General features: G+C 42.0%; 2 protein-coding genes and 1 non-coding gene across 3 annotated transcripts; 1 reads left to right on the plus strand and 2 right to left on the minus strand.

Annotated features, from left to right (window-relative positions):
• Positions 1 to 7,926: 7,926 nt before the first annotated feature.
• On the minus strand, positions 7,927 to 9,315 carry LOC130697275 (uncharacterized). Its single transcript, XM_057520206.1, has one exon. The coding sequence runs from the start codon at positions 9,313 to 9,315 to the stop codon at positions 7,927 to 7,929; it is 1,389 nt and encodes a 462-aa protein (XP_057376189.1).
• Positions 9,316 to 9,870: 555 nt separating this feature from the next.
• On the minus strand, positions 9,871 to 11,898 carry LOC130697276 (uncharacterized). The gene has a single exon (XM_057520207.1). It carries the CDS (start codon positions 11,896 to 11,898, stop codon positions 9,871 to 9,873), a length of 2,028 nt encoding a protein of 675 aa, XP_057376190.1.
• Positions 11,899 to 20,886: 8,988 nt separating this feature from the next.
• On the plus strand, positions 20,887 to 20,958 carry Trnac-gca (transfer RNA cysteine (anticodon GCA)). The gene has a single exon. It is a non-coding gene; the product is annotated as a tRNA-Cys (tRNA).
• Positions 20,959 to 21,325: the final 367 nt, after the last annotated feature.

A 21,325-nucleotide genomic window follows, 5' to 3' on the forward strand; every position in this document is an offset into this window, starting at 1 on the left:
AGCCATTTTTTCATTGTCCAGCCACAATTTTCGTGCAAATGCTGTGTGGGCATATGGACCAGTGTCTCCAATGTAGTCCGTCTCCAGTGCTGTAATTTTGACGAGTGGGGCACCATGCCAAGTGCCCCTAAATGTCAACTCGACTGAATTGGTCTTCTCCACTGGATTGGGTTTTCGTTGCTTGAAAACTCTGGTACCAATATTTTCCACTGCTACCACCTTGAGGTCCAACAATTTTGAGATAGATCTTGTAACCCAAGATCTATGGCTGCCGTCGTCGATAAATAAAATGGCTATTGTTTGTTTGCCATTTGGGCCTACTACATTTACTGTAGCTGTCTTCACCACGAGATCGCCAGGGGCGTTTGCGCTTGCAGCAGACGCCGTAACATTTGTGATGGCACTGTTGCCATTAACAGTTTGGTGCGCGAAGCGAGTCTGCTTTTTATCGCAGAGAGCCGTGTGGTGGATAGCTTAGCAATTTTTGCAGGTGTAGTTTGTGGTGCAGTTCGTGATTTGCACTGAAGCATCTGACGCACCTTTTCTTCTTAGCAATGATGGCCTTTTTTTCTTTTAGGTTCAATGGACAAACCGTGGGGTAGTGAACCTCCCCGCAAAAAATGCATGGTCTTGTGCATTCTCGCATGATAAAATTGTCCTGTCTCCTAAAAGGGGTGTTTGACGGGGGCACAAATTGTCTGGAATTTTTGCTGGTGTGTGGAGCTGGTTGTGATCTGGCTCCAATCGCCAGCTGTGATGCTGTGGCAGCGTGTAGTTGTTTCGCTGGACTTGGCGGTGTTGACTGCTGTGGCGTTTTTGTGGTTTCCGATTTCCATCGGCTATACCTCTCCGATGCGTCAACTTCATCCCTGATGAAATCCAGTAGGGATGAGATGTCTGTAATGTCGTTTTCTTCAGAGCTCGACCACTCTTTCTGCAATTCTGCAGGAAGCAATTTCATTAATTTTGTGCCTAGGAGTCCTCCAAACGTTTCTTTTCGAATCCCGAGGGTTTCCAAGGCGTTAATATGCGACTGGACTGTGAGCTGCAGTTTTCTCAGCGCCGATACATCTGCCATTGTTTTAACAGGAGCGAGGTTGTCAAACTTGCATAAATGGGTTTGAATAAGAGCCTTTGGTTTTGCGTAGACTCTTTTCAGCTCTGCTATGGCAATGTTGTAGTTTGCTGCGGTAAGTTCCAGATTTTCCACGCACAAGTACGCTTCCTCTTTCAAGTATTCTTTTAAGTAGTCGAATTTTTGAACATCCGACATTGTAGACGAGTGAATGGAGGCATTAAAGCTCTCCCAGAATGATGTCCATTCAAGAATATCTCCTTTAAAATGTTTGATTTGTCTTTGGGGAAGACGTGTTGCTTGTCGGACTGGGGCTGCTGCTGCTGCTACTGGAGCCTGATTTTGCGCCATAAGTTGTTGTATCTGTACGGCATAGGCTTGCTGTTGTTGGAGGATCTGATATGCGAAGAGTTGTTGCTGTTGAGTAAGCAGGTCTTGGAGCAATCTGTTTCTGTCCTCCTCAATTTGGCGCTGTTCTTTTCTCTGCAGCTCTTGAAATTCCAAGTCTTGTTGTCTTTTATACTCATCTCGTTTGTTTTTAACGAAGGCGAGTATGATGCTCATTTCTTCTTCTACTTCTGCTACTGTGGAGTAATCTTGCTCGATTTGCTCCTCGGTAGCGTTCGTAGTTTGCAAGGCCCAACGTACTTGGTCGCTTGCTTTAATAAATTTCTGGTAACGTTGCTTGAGGAGTTCTGTATCCGTTGCAATATCGTTATCCAGTTCCGCGGTCATCGTGAGATCCTTGTAACCCTTGATTTTCTCCATTGTCCATAGTAAGGTGGCCTTTCAGGCACGCTCGTGTTGCTGCAACCGATCGTGACATTTTTTGTTTTTCTGGAATTGGAAAGTTGATTCTTCTTTGCAATCCTCAGCGGAGTTCACTCCTGGATTTCCCTTGAAGGAGTGAAAGAAAAAAAGGAAACTTGGGAAAAAAGTTTTACTTTTAGTGCTTCCACTAAATTGTGGTGAATGGAAAGGGAGCAGCGCTGACGCCGTGCTCCAATCAGTGGGCGTATTTTTTGAACTCCACTGGTTGAGGTTTCTCCTCCTTGCTATGTCAGACAATTTTTTGAAAAGTAGAAGCTTAAATTTGTTGCTCTTGGTTAGCTTTCGGTAACTTTCGAGCGAAAAAAACCGACCTTGTTGTCAGTAAAAATAAGAAAAATGTCAAGATTTGTTTAGTTGCTAGCACGATGCTCAATGGGTAGGAATGGGAAAGGACTATTTTTCGATGAGTTGGAAATTAAAGTTGCTTATTTGGCCGTTAGGCTGCATAAGCTTTCAGTTTTAGAAGAAATGAGAAAAATTAGAAAAAGTTTTACCATCCTTTGGTTTTTGACCGCCAGGTGGGTTCAGTTTCTGAACAAAAATCGAGAAAAATGAAAATAATAGAGAAGTCTGTTTTTCTGACCGCTAGATGGCGCAGGCCTTTAGTTTTTGAAAAAAAGAAAAGAATTTTGAAATTTTTTGGATTTTTAGTTTGCTTTCGACCGCTAGATGGCGTAAGCTTGCATTTCTGAAAAGAAATAAGTTTTTTTTTGAAAAATAGAGAATTAAGGTTTGAAATTTTGAGCGCTAGATGGCGCTAGTTTTCTAAAGGAAGAAAAAAAAAGAGAAATTAATTAGTGGGAGTTTAGGTTTTGAGCCCAACTCCATAAAATGTGAGAAAGTTTTTTCTTTTGGTGGAGCACGGTTGAACCGTTTCCTCCTGCTTTAAGGTGAGTGAAAAAAGGGTTAGTGATCAATTATTTTATTGTAACATGGGGAATTACAACTTTTTATAAAGATCAATAAGATCCCTTGGATCGGCATCAATTTGCAGGATGTCTTCTTCTTCCTCTTCTCTAGCTGCGCGCTCCACTACTCTGGCTGGTGCCAACGCCGAAGTTGGGTCTTGAATTGGAGCATGCAGAGGGTTTTCCTTGAGTAATGGCCGACCACGTCCACGTGTGCTACCTGGCCCTGACTTGTAAGGTGCAAGTTTAGTCAGCAACGCGTTGCTACGCCCCCCGCCTGGGGTGGGTAACAGCTGATCAAATGGCTAGAGGTGGTTAAAAACAGTGAAAATTTGTCCACCACGACCGCGTGCTCTACCAAGTTCGATTTTGGGCTGCTCAGGAACACTGGCGACTGGAGAGATTGGTCGATCAGCTCCACTTGCGGCTATTGCTCCGACTTGGGGCTCTTCACGATGGTTGACAAATGTGGAGAGTAGCTAACGTCGTCCACGAGAAAATCCTTTCTTTGCTGCTGTTGTTCGGGGGTGTTCAACTCACTTGGAGTTGGTACAATTAAGGCTCCCTCCTCCTTCTTCTCGGCGTCACGAATTTTGAAGCTGTTGTGGAGACCTTAATGGTGCTCCGCTAAAGCGGAGAAGAAAGGAGTGTAGGTGGGAGGATATAAATATCCTCCAATAAGGGAGAAAAAGAAAAGAAAAAAGGGGAAAAAAGCCCCCAAAACTGTAAAGCAACAAAGATGGCCGCTGCACGCGGCAAGGCGAAGCAGTGTATTTGAAAAAGGAAAAAAAAAGCAAAGAGAAAAAAATTTTGGGGTGGAGTTAGCAATGGCCGCAGACCACGCGACCGAAATTGCAAAAAGGAAAAAAAGAAAAATTTTCCACCCTACTCAACCCTAACCTTACTTGAAGTAAATGGAAAGGGAGATGAAAAAGGAAAAAAAGCAAAACGTTTCTCAAAGGGAGAAAGGAAAAAATTTTAACCAAAAAATTCAAAATTTGAAAAAAGGCCGACCACGTGTTTGCCCTAACAGTTGAAAGGCAAATGGGGAAAAAAAGGTTTTCTTAGGTGCCTACACACTCCACACGTGGTGAAAAGAAAAAAAAAATTTTCACCCGGTAGTTCAACGAGTGGTGAAAGGCGAAAAAGAAAAAAATTCACAAGCTTAACTAATCGCGTGGTGAAACAGCAAAAAAAGTTTCACACGCTTAAGCTAACACGTGTTCAAAAAAGGAAAATTCCCACGTGGTGTCTAGGGACTAAAAGGGGTGAGCCCAGAAAAACTCCCCCACAGAACACAAAAAGTAAATACTTAAAGTAAGAAATTTTTAACTTAGATTAAGAATACTTAAACGGTTACGAAGGACCATGAAGGGAATAGTCAACCCGTGGTCTGACTTTACCTTTAACAAATTGAAGTTGAAGAATTGAAACACACGGGAGGCACTGGTTGGAACTAGTTGTGGACTGTAGGAGATGTATTTTGTGACTGAATGCCCCTTGCCCTCTCTTCCGAGACGGCCAATAGGCCTAGGGCGGGGCTTACATACAGGCCAAAAATTTTTACAAATCTACTACAAATTGTATTTGCAGTAGGCTACGGGAGACAGACTTTGGGATGGGAAGTCTCGTTTCCATGGTAAAAAATGTACAATGGTGGCCCTCTATCGAGGACCACCCAATTCAAAAGCACTAAAACGGCTGGGCAGCCTCGTGCACTAAAACGGCTTGCAGCCTCGTGCGGCGTCCAGACCGCGTCGTCTGCTGTTGGGAATCAAATATATTCCCAACAAGCACACACTTGAGCTTACACTCTTTTTCGCACTGCAATCTTAACTGTAAGGGGAAAAGGGCAGAGTAACATTGCCGGATTAAATCAGAAGAGAAAAGTACATACGGTTTGACACAATACAAAAAAAAACAGATATTAATACATTTTATATGCGGATATTTATATTGAAACTTAATCGTTTTTTATGTATCAATTAGGATCGCCATGGGTATGCTTTGTTTTACAACATCGCCAAAGCTAGGTATCAACCAGAATTTTTGTGTTCCAAATCGTGATGCCCACAGCAGAAGCATCAACTACAACTAAACAACAAAACAAACGAAAAAACAATGGTAGAAGAGCGTGGGCGCAATTGGAACGATAGGCAATTTAAAAAAAATTCTGCCACTTGAAGTATTATAGGGATTTAGTTGCAAGAAAATTTGAGATACTAGGAATTAGGGTTCTATATTTTTACGAAAAATTAGAGGCTTTAAACTGTAAAAGTTTTCAAGTTATCATAAAATGTTTGTTTTACTGTCCATTTAGTTTTAGCCCAGACAGCTTTTTAGTTTTAGCCCAGACAGCTTTTTAGTTTTCACCCCAAAAACGACAGAAGAAATTGTAAAAAGAGATGTTTTGTCATTACTGGTTCATTTATCTATGAATTTATTACATTATTTTTCTCCTAGCTCATTTTGTCCCATTTAAACAATCAAACTTGTGAAGGCCCATGTTAGGGGCAATTAGAACGCCTTATTACCACTGCGACAATTCCGTATGCGCGTCCCCCTTCCTACAGTCTGGCAACGGTGTTATAGTCCGTTTCAAAGGGGCATGCAGCACATTAGCAAAGTATTTTATTTTGAATCTTCTATTTTGTTTTTTTTTCCTCTTGTGTATTTTATGTCGTGACGAAAAGCGATTTCGAAATATGGAAAGGCAGTGTCAGATAGGGGACGCTCATCTCCGTCATGGAAGACGCCACAGCTTCGGTAATGGACAATACCATGACATATAGGGAAGCTGCAACACTTTTTGGTGTATCTTGCCAACATTATATAGGTTAGTTGTGAGGAAAAGAAATGGCGATAACCTAGAATAGGTTACCATCCAGCTAGTAAAGTTTTCAGAACACAACAACAAGAATCATTTGAAAAGTATGTTGTTGAAGCCCAAAAAAAGGTACTATGGGTTAAGTACCATTGATCTTAGGATACTAGCCTATCAGGTTGCAAAAAAATTTGAACTGAGATGTCCTGCTAATTAGGACCGAGGTAGTTCATATCCATTTGTTATTGCTAATTTTTATAGCATCGCAATGGCATAGATGGGCTTGCCGGTAAGGATTGGATAATTGGTTTCATGAAGAGACATCCTCGTCTTTCAGTAAGAACTGCTCAGGCCACCAGTTATACACAAGCAACTGCATTTAACAAGCACACGGTGTCTATGTTTTTTTATAGCCTTTGCGCTGTTCTACAGAGGTACAAGTTTATTCCAAGAGACATATATAACTTCGACGAAACGGGTATGTTTTAGGAAAAATAAAATAAAATTATTGAACCATCATTTGACAATTTTATAGGACTCACTACTTGCCACGGACCTGGTAAAGTGTTTGCTACCAAAGGTAGTAAGACGGTGGGATCAATGACGTCAGGTGAACGGGTCACACTTGTCACGCTAGAGCTGGCGGTTGGTGCAACACGAAGTGTCATTCCACCCATGTTTTTGTACCCACGTAAGAGGGACTATCCGGCCTACCTTCATATGGAGAACCTACTGGATATATTGGCAGATGCAATGGAAGTTGTTGGATGCCGCAGCCTGATTTCTTCTGCTGGTTCCGTTGCAGAGCTACTCCGCAACGGAACATTTTACTTATACTAGATACCACTCACACTTGCGCGTGGAAGTTATTGATTATTGTAGGGAAAATGGAGTGGTGTGAATCACACTGTCTCCTCACTGTACCCACAAACTCCAGTCATTAGACCGTTCCGTGTATCTCACACGGCACGACGGGCTCCTCAGTACCTCTGCAGAACTTCCTACTTTCCTCCTCAGTCTTCTTCATAACCGTCCTAAATTCCTCTTAGAACCTTCTTTTCGGTCGCCTGGTAGCTGCCTGACAGGCGACAGGCGCAAGGCCCTCTTAAATCAACCTCAGCTAGTACCTAGAACCTACCATGATGAAAAATATTGTGTGACATACGTCTTTGATATACCCAGCGGCTTTACATAAGTTTTATAGCATTTGAATATAATTAAAACATAAAATGAATATTAAACGACAACGGAATATTGGAGATTGTATATTCAATTTCAAAAACTTCATCTTTTATTGGGATTGACGGTGAAATAGGACTGAACCGAAATAGGACTGGGAGAAATACGACTGGCTTTTAAAATATTTGGGGTCAGTCCTATTTCTCCAATGCATTAGTCCTATTTCTATTTAGCGATAGTACTATTTCTAAAATTGTTTCAAGTGGAACGATGAGCTTCCAATATGGTAAAAGTGTCGGCTTACATCCATTTTCCTTTTTAAAATACCGATGGTGTTTACTCATTACTTAAATGGTTCACAAAACCTTTTTGTCTTATGCTATTTTAATTAAAATTACAGGAGAACATGAATTATATTGTATTTAATAGAGTTCATTTAACAAAATACTATTAGAGCGAAATCAGAATTTTTTTTTGCTTATGTTACACTTTATGTGGTCATAACAATCTTTTCCAATTGCACTAATGTTTTACTATTTCATACTACTTGAATCTTAGCTCAAGAACGGTATAGCTAGGCCTCGTCTTGTGATCCCAATGCGGTATGAATATTCAGATCACAGATCCCAGACAAGGTGGTTCAACTCGCATTCCGCTCCCACGAAATTCGTACCATTGTCAGAGTGGGCGGTTGTTGGCTTGGTGTAGATCCCGATGAACCCCCGAAAAGCCAGTAAGAAGTCCGTGGAAGTCAGGGACAAGGCTAATTCCAAATGCACTGCTCTCGTCACCAGGCAAGTGAATAGCGCTCCATATCTTTTCACTACTCGATTACGATAGGCGCTGGTCTCGATCGGGCCGAAATAATCTACTGTGGTGTGTGAAAACGGGCAGACGAATGAATCGAGTCGAAATGAAGGTAACTCCCCCATGAGCTGGACTGAAGGTTAAGCTCGTTCTCGAATACTTGTCGGGCAATTACGGCGTATTCCTTTTACCGCTTCCCGTCCTCTCACTTTCCAGAAGTGCTGGCGGACTTTAGCGAAGAGATAGTCCGTCCCAGCGTGGTGCATTTGTTGGTGCAGGACGTCAAGGATCCTTTCGGTCAGCTAGTGCTTGTTCGGTAACAGCGGGGGATGGACGACATCGTACGGCAGCTTAGCGCGTCCAATCCTTCCTCCTAGTCGTATTATACCGTCCTTTCCTAGAATTGGGCTCAACGGGAGGAGATGGGAAGTATGATGGAGCCCTTTTCCCTTTCCCAAACGTCTCAGCTCATCACCAAAAGCCTCAAATTGACAGGCTTTCACCACCTCCAAAAACTCACCTTCCAACTTCAATACAGACGAAATGTTGGATTGATCGATCATTAGCTTGGACCAATCAGGAGGCTCGTCAACTCTGGTTAGTTTAACTTTACATTTTCTTATTTCTTCGGCTACAGCTAACCAGGGCAAATCCTCTGGCCAATCCCTGCTTGGCCGCAAAAGGAATCCAGGCCCGTTTAACCAAAGCTCGGGAAGCACATCTTCTTCTATGTTGGACCGAGTCGCTCCGTCTGCTGGATACAAACGCATCGGAATGAATCTCCATTCTTCGGTCTGTGTAAGTGTCTGAATCTCCCCCACTCGATTGGCCACGAACACCTGGTAGAATGAAACTGTCGCCCTAATCCAGTTCCTTACGGTGCTGGAATCTGTCCAAAAGTATCGCCTGGAAATCCTGTGGCTTAGGCAGCTACTGACGAAAAGTGCCAAGCGGGAACCGAGCAAAGCTGCATTAAGCTCGAGCTTGGGAACAGATAAACATTTCTTCGGTGCAATTTTAGTGCTGCCCTTTATTTGCACGATTTTCACACACGCATCACCATAGGTGTTACGGAGATAGACCAACGCACCGTAAGCCTCCTCTGAAGCGTCGCAAAAAGTGTGGATCTGAGACTCCGCGATGCTTTCAACATTCTGAAATAGGCAGCGATCAAGCGCAACTTCCGTGAGTTTACTGAGCATCTGGAACCAAGATTGCCACCAGATCTTATCTTCTTCGTCCACAGAGTCCGTCCAATCCAGTCCCTTAATTCCGAGCTCTCTCAGACGGATTTTTGCCTTGACTATGAGCGGTGAAGCAGTTCCAAGTGGATCAAAGACGCTAGCGACCTTGCTGATAAGGCCTACTCTTGTGTACTGGATGTCTTCTAATCCTTTTACTGGGAATCCTAGAGTGTCTGAAGTGGTGTTCCAGAAAACACCAAGTACTTTTTCACCTTCGTTGCTGGTGAGGGAATGTTGTGGCGCCTTTTGGGTGGTCGATACTACTCTGCCTTCCAAAATTTTCTGAATGAGATCGGGAGAGTTCGATATCCAACCCTGGAGGTGCAGATCCGCCGACGCTAGAGTTTCGGCGACAGCTATGGCTTCTTTAACTCCTTCCTCTACAGACGCGGCTGATCCTAAATAGTCATCGACGTAGATCTTGCGTAAGATAGCTTGAACTACCATTTCACTGGCTCCTAGATCTTGCGCTACTCGTCTGCTAGTATGTATGGCAATAAATGGTGAACAACTTGCCCCAAACGGAAGCCGATTCATTTGGCAGACTACTTGCTCTCTTGATTGGTAGTCTTGCCATAAAAAAAACAAAAGTAAGCCGAATCTGAGGGCTTCAGTCTGAAGCGGCTGAACATAGCTTCGATGTCTGAAGCCCAAGCTACTTCCCCTTCTCTAAATTGAATGAGAACCGCTGCAATGGAAGGCTGGAGAGCTGGGCCGTCAAGATGGCGTCATTCAAACATTTCCCTTTAAAGCAGGCGGCGGCGTCGAAAACCACTCGTAATTTAGGTCCTTTGTACACGCCATGATGTGCCAAGAAATACTTCACCACGTCGGGAGTTGGGTCATTGATTACGGAGGCATATCCTTTGTCGAAGGTCTTCTGCATGGCGACACGGTAGTCCTTTTCGAACTGCGGGTTACTCTCAAAAGTCCTTTGAATCGGCCATTTGACGATTCGTGAAGGGTTACACAGAATCTGCGACAAACGTGTCGTTCGTAATTTTAGTTGATGTTGATATTGTCACAGCTGCGAAACTCGTTCGTAATCTTGTGAAGCCTCGCTGTAGTCACAGTGGAGTCTCTGTCGATAACTCTCCGAAGGATCCACCCCAACCTCGTACGAGAAGCTATTGGCTCAGATTCCCCTCCGTATCTCGACTCTAATACCGCCAACAGATGTCCGTAATCCATTCCTATCAGGACATCAACTGGTCCACCCGTTTCCTTAACTGGTAGGTCGGACAGATGAGCCCACCGGTGCTTCAGATTCGGCCAGTCGATCTTCGGTGTAGGTGCTGCTACTTGTGGTAAGGTGGAAAGCAGCAACTTAAAAGTTTCCCCGGTAGTTGAGCGCATCTGGATTTCGATTTTCTGTGAAGAATAACGGTTGACAACTCCACCGGCCCCATCCACTTCTAATACTTGTCGAGGGCCCCGAATGCTCAAGCGGCTTGCAAGTCCTTGCCTCATCAACGGCGTATCGCTTCCTTCATCTACGAAGACGTTCGTTGGAGTTATCGTACCATCAGCGGCAATGATTTCTAAGCGTATCATCCTCATGGCAATTTTGTGACGAGCTGGTTGGGCGGCTCGTAGAGTGTTGTTTCGGGCACTTTCACTTAGGCCACTTGAGAAATCGTGCAAGAGGGGGTGGTGAGTATATTTACAACCTTCGAACTTGCAGGCCTTCCTGTAATTACAATCTCTTGCACTATGTTTCGATCCCAGGCAGCTGAAACACAGTCGATGTTTGGCGCACAAACCTACTCGGTCTCCCACTGAGAGGGTCTTAAAATCTTCGCATTCGGCGAGACGATGTTCCTTTTCACAGCGAAAACAGAAAGCGACTACTACTCTTGGTTTCGGCGGGGTGACTTCGGTCTGAGTTTTGGTGACACTTTGATGTGACCGGACTTGATGACGATGATTAGTCTTGGTAGAAGGTGAAGGTAACTGATCGGCTGCTATGCTATAGGCGTTTTGGTAGGCGGATGCGCGAACGCAGAGCCAACTTCCAAACGAGTTTAATGTGCGATCTTCAACTTCCCCACGACGCTCCATATTCCAGGCTAATCGGTCTTGTAGCTGTAGGCGTTGGCAGACCCTTTCGATTAGATCTGCGGAAGAGGTCACTCCAATCCAGCTGAGGTCGAAAAGATGAGTGCGTAACTTCTCCGCGTAGCGTTTGAAGTTAGAGGGATCGTGCTTCAGCTCTAACTTATCAATGGCCTGCAAGTGTGCTGCCCGCATCACATCACGTCTGCCACACGTCTGCTTTAGTCTTGTAAGGGCTTCAATATAGGCTGCTTCACCTCCTCCCAAGCCATGCACTATGTCGGCACAGTCTCCTCTCAAATGTCGTTTAAGTAGTGCGAGCTTTTCGCCGGCGGATTTGTTCGAGTCGTGCACTAAGGCTCGAAATAAATCGATCCAACAAAACCAATCTAGGGCTTTGCCGTAATAAAGCTCCAAATCCGCCCTCACTGAAGAGCGAGAACCTAGGTTCTGGTCGTGTATTGGCAGCAGTCGGCCGGAACTGTAAAGGTCGATCCACTCATCAGGTAGGCTATCCGCCCTTCCATCTGCTTCAGGAGAGATCCACCGGCGCTGGTTGTCACACCATCCGACGATGTCTTTAAATCCTCTTGATGCGGAACGGGAACTGGCTCCGTCATCTACCTCCAGAATCAAACGTTGAAGGTCCCTTTCGGCTTGCTCCATCTCCAAATCAGTTCCATCACGAACATCAACCCGTTCTAAGCCTACCGATAACTCAATACTGTTGCGTGGTGCCGCTCTGCTGGTCAATTGAGAAGGTTGAGCCCTGTTAGACGTGACGTCGTCACTTCTCAAGAGGGGATGGCGGGAGCTAAACTGCAAACCTTCACGATTGCTGTGTCGTGAGGAGTGCAAACTCACTGCCTCAGATGCTGGGTCGTTGATTCGAGCTTCCAGATACTCCTGAAATCTTTCTTGTACTACGCCTACTTGGTGTACGTAACGTAGCTGTAAGGCTTCATGCTGCTCCATCTCGATTTGCTCCACATTTTCTATGAGCTGCAGGTGTGACTAGTTCAGTTTGCCCAAAGTTTCTTCAGCGTGCTTTACCAGTCCTCTTATTGCTCCTCTGGATTCATTTCTCGTAATGGCTTCTGAAATCCGGTTGCACGTGAGCGTCACACTTTTCCGTAAGGTTCTACGTGTGGCCTTCTTCCTTTCTCGTTCTAACTCATCCACTTTGTAGAGGGGCTCTAACTTTGCTTGAAAAGGAGTAGCTTCGTTCGGGCAGTCTTAAGCAATATTTTGACAGAGAATTGAAAGACTTGAGAATAGCTGGTGTAATCTTCTTTGAGGCAAGTCAGGCTCAGCAGTCGTAACTTTTCAGTGGAACCACCAATCTGGCTCCGGCTCGAAGGACCAATGAATCTTAGCTCAAGAAGGGTATAGCTAGGCCTCGTCGTGTGATCCCAATGCGGTATGAATATTCAGATCACAGTTGCTCAACAATGGTATATTTGCCACGAAAATGTGTACGTTGGTTGACTAAAGACTACGTTGGCCACCTCGGCTTCGACAACCAAAGGCAAAATATACGGTGATCTGGGCAACGTGTCTGAAGAACAGCTTGATCGTAACACTAGGGAACAATGACTGACAGGACATGTGGTTTAATCAGACGACGAAACTCAACGTTAAAGCGGAACATAGACAATAAAGGTCTACCAACTGCTTAGTGAGAAGGAGAAAATGGACAAAGTATACTTGCGCCGCCAAGCGGCAGATTCTTTATGCTATCGCTGAGTTTATTCGCCAATCCACTACTATCTTTACATAATATTCAGCTTTTACATATTCTGATTTTGCTCTAATAGTATTTTTTTTAATCATTTATTAAATACCATGAAATTACTTAATTATTAATTATGTCCAGTTGCGGAGAATATTCTTCGACGTACGGGACTCAAGTTTATGGAGTACCGCATAATCGTCGAGAGAATCAAGCAATTTTTAATGATAACCTTCTCACCTACGTATCATCCGACTTGCATGATCCCCATGCACTTACCCTCTCTTAACTTCTTTACTGAGACAGCTTAACTCGCCTTCCTTACGATCCTGACACCGAAGAAAAGCTAATGGATCCTACCTTTGCCGAGAAGTCGATTCTTCTCTTAAACATGTTTTCTCGTCGTAAACTCGTTCCTAAGTCCTTTTGAACACGCTGGCAGAGAGACTATCCAATCGTCCAATGAGACACTAAAAAAAATGAACAGACTACGATACAAGAGAAGATTGCTGACATTTACCATTCTCGTTACTACAAACTAGTGGTTACCAGGTGTGATGAACGACCTCACGGCTCTATACAAAGACCAGAACTTAAGTCTGGCGCCATAACCACTCGGCCAACATGGTACACTAAAAATCAGTAACAGTAGCAGTAATAGCTGCTACAAAGAAATTTTCTTTCTTTCCAGTTGTACACAACCGTTAAACAATACATTTAAGATCAACGTGTGAAAATCCAACTTACGTATCTATGAAGAAACGAAAACTGAAGTCTGGTGCCTTAACATCTAGGCTAATCAATTAATATATCTTCAGCAATCAAATAATTGTGTAAAGTATTATCAGCACATGGTTGCGAAAGATTTAATAACAGAAATCCAATTTACCAGGATATAGATGCAATTTAGCGTTAGTCGTCTATTGTAGCAAACTTATGGTTACCAGATATGAGGATCGAACTTACGTCCCTATACAGAGACAGCAATTAAGTCTGGCGCCTTAACAACACGGTGAACCTTGTGTTCACTAATACTATTTTACTTAATTGGAATCTTAGCTTAGAAATCCAATTGTCCACTGAGACACGCAAAAAAATGAACAGATTAAGGTAGAACAGAAGATTGCTGTCATTTGCTATTTTTTTATTGTTTCTTACCTTTTTCAAATTGATTTATTCCTAAATCTACCAGGAAATAAAATTCATTTAACGATTTTTCGACGTGGCATGGTTCTATCTGCAACCAATATAATCCTTGTGGTTAACGATGTTTCCTAGCTTATGGTCCAACCTCCAATGAATGGGCAGCGCAGTTAAAACGTTATTTTAAAAAGTTTACCAACGGAAATCATTTGTCTTATAGAGCATGGTTTTCAATGTAAGATAAGAAACACAGCGCGAATGAATTAATTAAAGAGTGTTCACTATGAAAACAAGTGAATACGAAGAATTTAGCGTTATATTATGATTATTCACATTACATTTTTACCAGCGAATGTCGGACGGATTCGTTCCTCTAAAGATAAAAAACTAAGGGTAGCTATCATGTCCTGATCATCCCAAGATCTGAAACTTTCTCCACCTTACCGCTCAGTTTATTTTCTACGCAAACAACAGAAACAAAAAGAAAAAAACTAATAAAACCAAAAACTAAAAATAAAATAATAAATTCGTATTAGTATTATTATATAGGGTAAAAAAGCGAATTGGGACAGCGTTTGGGTTAACACTCTTTCTTATGGGGAATGTGTGTAAAGCCGATCTGCTAATTTCGGACAAAAACCATTGGACACTTATGTTAATCTGATCAGTCTTATTTTTCAAAACTAATTTATTCGTTCGATTCAGTTTTTAATTCTGAATCGAATAGCCTAAGACACCGAAGAAGGTGCAATAAGAAAATATAGCGAAATGTATGTTTCAATAACCAAAACAATGAGCTGTGAAAACGAGACATCAATTTTTCTGGCTTGGTAACTTGTGATCGAAACTCACCCCAAACACATAAAGTATTGATTTTTAAGATCGTATTAAACACTTCGCTCTTTAAGTAGCCAATAGACCATAGGTTCAACGGTAAAAAACAAAAAAAAATGTGATTGAAATTTTCGAGAAACCCGCATTGAACTTCCCGTAAACACGCGGTAATGTCCGAAATTTTAAACCGAAACAAATTATTTTCAACTTGGCCTATCCTACCCAATAAAGCCGTAACAATGCTCGTCGACTGTTTCTTAACAATGCGGTAAAATTTGTTACTAATGTAGACAAATAATATTCATCTAAATGGTGAGTGATTTACTCTATTTTTCCAACAGCTCCCATGACGCTAAATCTGGACAGCAGACTAAGGATAAGTTGTATACGAAGTAATTGTAACATGTTCATAGCACAGCCATAAAGCTTTGGCAAACAAATTTGAAAGTCGGTGGTTCCACCCTGTATAGCGACCGATTATAATTCATTCTTTATACATTTCAGCTCATTTTTTTAAACCATACGATTTTCTTTCTTATTCAAGAGAGATAGTTAATTCATTTTAATCATCCAAAACTAACATTTTTCCAATTAATATGGACATCACAGGGTTCGCCTAAATTCCGTTTATAAATCGGAAAGTTCGCACCTTAGCCAGCTTACAATATTCATCTATCCTGTGATTGCAATTTCCATATTTTTTACAGAAGCACCAATGGCACTAATTGGGACAGCAGACTATAAAGCAAACAACGATGGTAGGCTGTGTATTTATTAGTAGACAACAGTGGCCTAGTCATACAGTATTGGAGTACTAACTCGAAGGTTTGTGGTTCAAAACCCGTTGCGGCTCATGTGCTAATATCTATTTATTATTTTTAATTAACAAACGCAATATCAACAAATATTGCTATTAATAGATTCGCTTAAATTTTCACTACAGGGCTGTTACCTGATACCTATAACTAATGCTTTAAATTCTTATGTTTTTAAATAAGCACCCATGACGCTAATTAGGGACAGTAGACTAATTACAAAAAGAGATGTTATGCTTATCAAATGAATTTTGTTAACCATTTTATTATTGATTACCATCCTAAAGGGTAATGGTTCTATGACTGTCAAGGAACTATTTTGAAATTTAATAATCCTCATTTTTCCATTTTTGTTGAGGTATTTCTAAATCACTACTACAATATCAACAATATTAGGAACAACAGATTCAGTTAAGTTCTCTCTACATGGCTATTGAATATTTTTATGAAAATCATGTGAAAATATGCATCTAATCGGTGATTGAAATTTTTTTTATTTTTTAAATAAGCTCCCGTGATGCTAATTTAGGACAGCATTCTACATACTGAAATGCACACTTTATGCTTTTAGCATTTTATTTTGCACCATAGCATAATCGTAAGATGTTGAATTGACAACCAAAAGGCTAACGGTTCTATACCGTATGGTACATCTACTACAATTTTTTCTTATTTGATGAGATATTTTGAAATCACTAAGAACACCTTAAACTAAAGCAATATCATCAATACTGGTATCAATAGATTGATTTAAGTTACCTCTACATGGCTGTTGAATATTTTAGGAAAATCACGTGAAAATATTTATCTAATGGGGGATTGTAATTCTTATGTTTTCTACACAAGCTTCCGTAACACTAATTTGGGACAGCAAACTACATACAACAAGACATGTTATGCTTTTTAACAATATTTCCTCAACCATAGCATAGTTGTAAGACGTATGATTGCCACCGTAAACGATATTGGTTCTATACTGTCAAGGCACTATTTTCAAGTTTCGTTTTCCTCATTCCCGTATTTTTCCCTTTTTTATGAGATATTTGTAAATCATTATAGATACCTTACACTACTACATTATCAATAATATTAGGATCAAAAGATTCGTTTAAGTTTTCTCTTCATCGCTATTGAATGTTTTATTTAAATCATGCGAAATTATACATCTAATCGGTAATTGCAATTTTATGTTTTTTACATAAGGTCTCATGACGCTAATTTGGGACAGCAGACTACATACTAGAGGACATATTACGCTTTTCAACTTTGTGTTGTTCGAGATGCTATAGGAGAATGGTTCCATACCGTCTGGGCACTACAATTTCTTTTTCCAAATTTTTGAACTATCCCCTTTTTTATGAGATATTTTTAAATCGCTAAAGATACCTTAAACTAAAACAATATCAAAAACATTAGGACCAATAGATTCTTTGAAGTTTTCTCTATATGGCTGTTGAATATTTTGTGAAAATCATGTGACAATATTTATCTAATGGGGGATAGCAATTCTTATATTTCTTTACATTAGCTCCCATGACGCTAATTTGGGATAGCACGCCACGTACTAAATATTAAGTAATAAGTATTATATTTTCTTGCTTCAATATGTAAGCGGTGGTATAGTCGTAGGACTTTGGATTGTCAACCCGAAGATTGATGGTTCAACTCAAATTGTAGAATATGAACAGATTGCTTTGCCTAATTGTTTCATTTTGTGAGATACTTTTAAACATTCTATGACACAGAATGACAGACTTGTGTAAGCTTCCTCTACATGGATGTTGCATATCTTATAAAAATTATGCGACAATATTCATGTAATCGGTAATGGCGAATTGTATCATTCATAAAAATTACGATGGCAGTGGCTCTGTCGTAAGATGTTGGAATGGGAACCAAAGGATTGAAAAATTGATTCTTAATGCGACAAATATTTATTATTTTCCATTATTGGTTTTTTAATCACACTTTGTGTGATATTATGGAATCGCAATGAATGTTTGTAGGAAAACCTCAGAAAAATATAATATGAATTATGAAGAAACAGGCCTTATGGATCCATGAATCGCAAACACTACATTGGTTGCAATCATCCTTTGTACCTGTGCTTTTACACAGCATTCAGAAAACGTAGCCACTTTGTTCAGTATCTTTGACAAAGGCAAAAGAAACCCCTAATCGCGCCTCTAATCGTGCTCGAGACCTCGATGAGCGTCGTGATCCTTCTATAAAGACCTTGCCTGTTGTCTTTTTGCCCTTTTTTCCTTTTGCCTTCGGACTGTAAAACAGAAAAAATAATTATGAGGAATTAGGGAATTTAAAACATTAAACTGACCAAGTGCTATAATCATACAATGAAAACACACCATCTTTTGTCAAAGTGACATGAGAAGTAATTGCCTCAGATGACCCTGGTGTTGGCAGCGACTGGAAATGTCCGTTCCATTGTATTGGAGGTATCCCTCATCAACGTCGTCGTCAAATTCTTCATCCAACTGTGGCACATTGTTATTTTTGAAGAAATTTTCCATTTCCCTGCAATTTTTCCGGTTTGCTGCCGCCTCCGCTTTTCCACCTCCGCCAAATGTTTTTTGCTTTTTCCTCGCCCCCTACGCAGATGTATTTACTGGCTTGGGACGGCTACCGACTGAACATACCATTAAGGTGAGCCCAGATGTTTTCCCCGAAGTACATGCAATCCGACGCCTGGCGTTCCGTCTCCGAAACCCGGTCGAAAAAAGCTCGCAGAGATGGAAGACGTGGAGATCATCGCACGAGTTACCAGATACTTCCATCCAATGAGTCGTCATACTTATGCAACATGGCGACCCCTTTCGGACGATTCCGTTTCTGTCGGGGTTGCCGTTTGACATTCGATCAGCACCCAAGATGTGCCAGTGCACCATGGAGAAATTTTTCTATGGCATAGATGGCATTGAAATCGACTTAGATGATTTGCTGGTACGGGGAGAGGCAAAAAAGCAAATAAATGAACGCCTGGTAGCTGTCCTTCGTCGCTGTCACGATGTTAATCTACGTCTAAACATTAAAAAGTGTCATTTCTTCCTGCAGGAGATACCCTGGCTTGGCCACATCGTCAAAGAAGGTCAATTAATGGCTGAACCAACCAAGGTGGAAGCAATACTAAACATGCCATGCGTCGTTTGCCTAATTGCCAGTGCTGCGCCTTTCGATCCCGATCTTCCTCTGGTTAAATCCGTCGATGCCTCCCCCACCGTCCTTGGAGCAGTATGATTACAAGACAACCAGCCCGTCGCCAATGCATCCGTAACCCTGACGGAAACACAGAAACGTTACGTGCAGATCGAAAAGGAACTCCTTGCTATTCAGTTTGGACTGGACCGTTTTCGCCAATACGTGTATGGACAGGCAGTGGTCGTTGAAAACGACCACAAGCCCCTAGCAAGCCTCCTCAACAAACCAATGGCATCATGCTCGCTCCGCATCCAGCGCATCCTCCTTTAACTTGAACGGCACGACTTAGTTTTTATCTACAAACCAGGACGTGACCTCTCCTTTCCGATGCCCTCAGCCGTGCCTCCAGTTCCATTATCCACACGGAAGACCAATCACAATCAAGTGATGAGCGCTTACATTTGGTGATTACGTCGGCCATGCCCGCTACGGACACCAGAACCCGTTACGCCAGCGCCGCTGCCACTGATCCCGCCCCACAAGTGGTGAAAGACATGCTTTTCAAAGGATGACCCGAACACAATAGAAATTGTCCAATAACGAACTAACCCTTTTCGAACGTTCGGCACGAGTTGTCAGAATGCGATGGCCTCTTCTTCGAGGGGAAACGGTGGTGGTCCGGAAATCATTGCAGCAGGAAATCTCACGGAAAATCCACCTTGGCCACTTCAGAGAAGTCAAATGTGTCGAACGCGCAAAATCGGTTGTGTACTGACCAGGCTACATTAACCAAGTCCGAAACATGGTGGCGTCGTGTTCAACCTGCAAAGAAAATGCAAACCAAAATCCTGCCCAGCCACTGTAACCTGTTGAGAACTCTCTGCATCCTTTCCAGGTTGTGGGGTCAGACTTCAGAAGAACCCGGATTTTCGCCGATTTTGCGATCAATGCAAGCGAGAAGTTCCGCAAGGGCATTCAACACAGCGAAATAACTCTTCACCCGCCGTCCTCCTACAAGGCCGCCACTTTAGTGGCGCTCTTCCTTACACCACCTCAGCACTCACAACCATCCGTGGTTCCGTTTTGTCCGTCGGGCAGACGGTCCGAGTTCGCGTTTCCAGAGATTGGATTCCGGGTAATTTTAAAAAGGTATATGCAGATCCCCATTCGTATGTAGTCCACACCCTAGATGGGCGAAACTTCAGGAAATGATCAATGCCAGCTCCTCCACATTCTTCACCGTTTTTATAGTATTTGGCTAAACCACCTCCGCAGGACGTAGTGTCCCAGACTATTCCAGCTTTTCCCCAAGTTGGATGGTTACTACCACAGAAGTATACAACCCACCCGACTGACGAGAGTCCATTTCACTGGTTTTCACCGGTCGCTCCCGCAGTCGCCACTTCGTCAAGAGGCCAAGAGACATCGACCGCGCGTGGAATCACGCGTTTCGGACGGCCCTACCTCATCAACACCCGCTCGTTACTTCCGGTTACACGCTATGTGTCTCACATACCGATGCTCTCACTCGCCTAAATTTTCTCACCCCATATCTGTCCGTTGCATCTGTCATATTTCACCAACCACCTCTAACGTCCTACGAGGAACTATGCTAACCTCATAGTGTTATCATATTTTCACCTCATGCTTGTGATACATGTGCACCTCCTGCTCATGCTCATCAAGTTTTAAGTTGAAATCGTAGCCCACGATAAAGGAAGATGTAGTAAATGGTAAACTAGCAATCCCTGTAACTAAGAATACCCCGCGACCAAGAATACACAGTCTTGTCACAGCTACTGAAGCGGAACCTGGAAACATAAGATGCATTGGTATCAATTCAAGGTATTAGTTTAGAAAGGCATGCAATTATTTCGAGATATTTAGATATAAATTTGTTAAATAATCATCTTAAGCGAAGATAATTAAAAATGGGAACACTGAAGGAGAATAAATTCTTTTAAATGAGAAACGTTTTCCCTGTTTAACAAGAAATTCGATTACTGTCGTGTGGATGTTGTCTATTTTAATTTACAAGACTTAGCATCAAATCAGATTAACTTGCCATTTTGGAACAAATACTCTCTATTCTAATACTGTATTCTAACGCGAAAGAGAAAGGTGACTGAATAGTTAAAGCGAACAGAAAACGCCAATGTCATAAAAGATGAGGTAGGCTGACCATCACAATGCTGCCTGTCGAATGCTTATCACATAACGAAATTTGTTATTTATTTTTAATTTTCTAACAGTAACTTGTTTTTCTGACCATTGTTGTGTAATGGGGGTATAGCTCAGTGGTAGAGCATACGACTGCAGATCGTAGGGTCCCCAGTTCAAACCTGGGTGCCCCCTTCAAACATAAGAGGTATTGTTGCCATTTCATAGATTAAGTTTATAAAGGGCATGTAATTATATCGAGATATCTGGATATAAATTAATTAAATAATCATCCTAAGCTAAATCAATTGAAAATGCGCACACCGAAGGAGAATTACTTCCTTTAAATGAGAAACGATATCCTTGTTTAACAAGAAATTCAATTACTGTCGTATCGATGTTGTTTATTTTAATTTACATGACCAAGCAGCAGATCAGATTAACTTGTCATCTTATAACAAAAACTCTCTATTTTAATCTAAAATATGTCATCCAATCATGCAGTAGATGGCTTCATACTACCAGCCATCGACATCACTCCAACGCAGCCCTGTCTTGGTTG

Source organism: Daphnia carinata, chromosome 9 (assembly GCF_022539665.2).
Source record: "Daphnia carinata strain CSIRO-1 chromosome 9, CSIRO_AGI_Dcar_HiC_V3, whole genome shotgun sequence".
NCBI lineage: Eukaryota > Metazoa > Arthropoda > Branchiopoda > Diplostraca > Daphniidae > Daphnia > Daphnia carinata.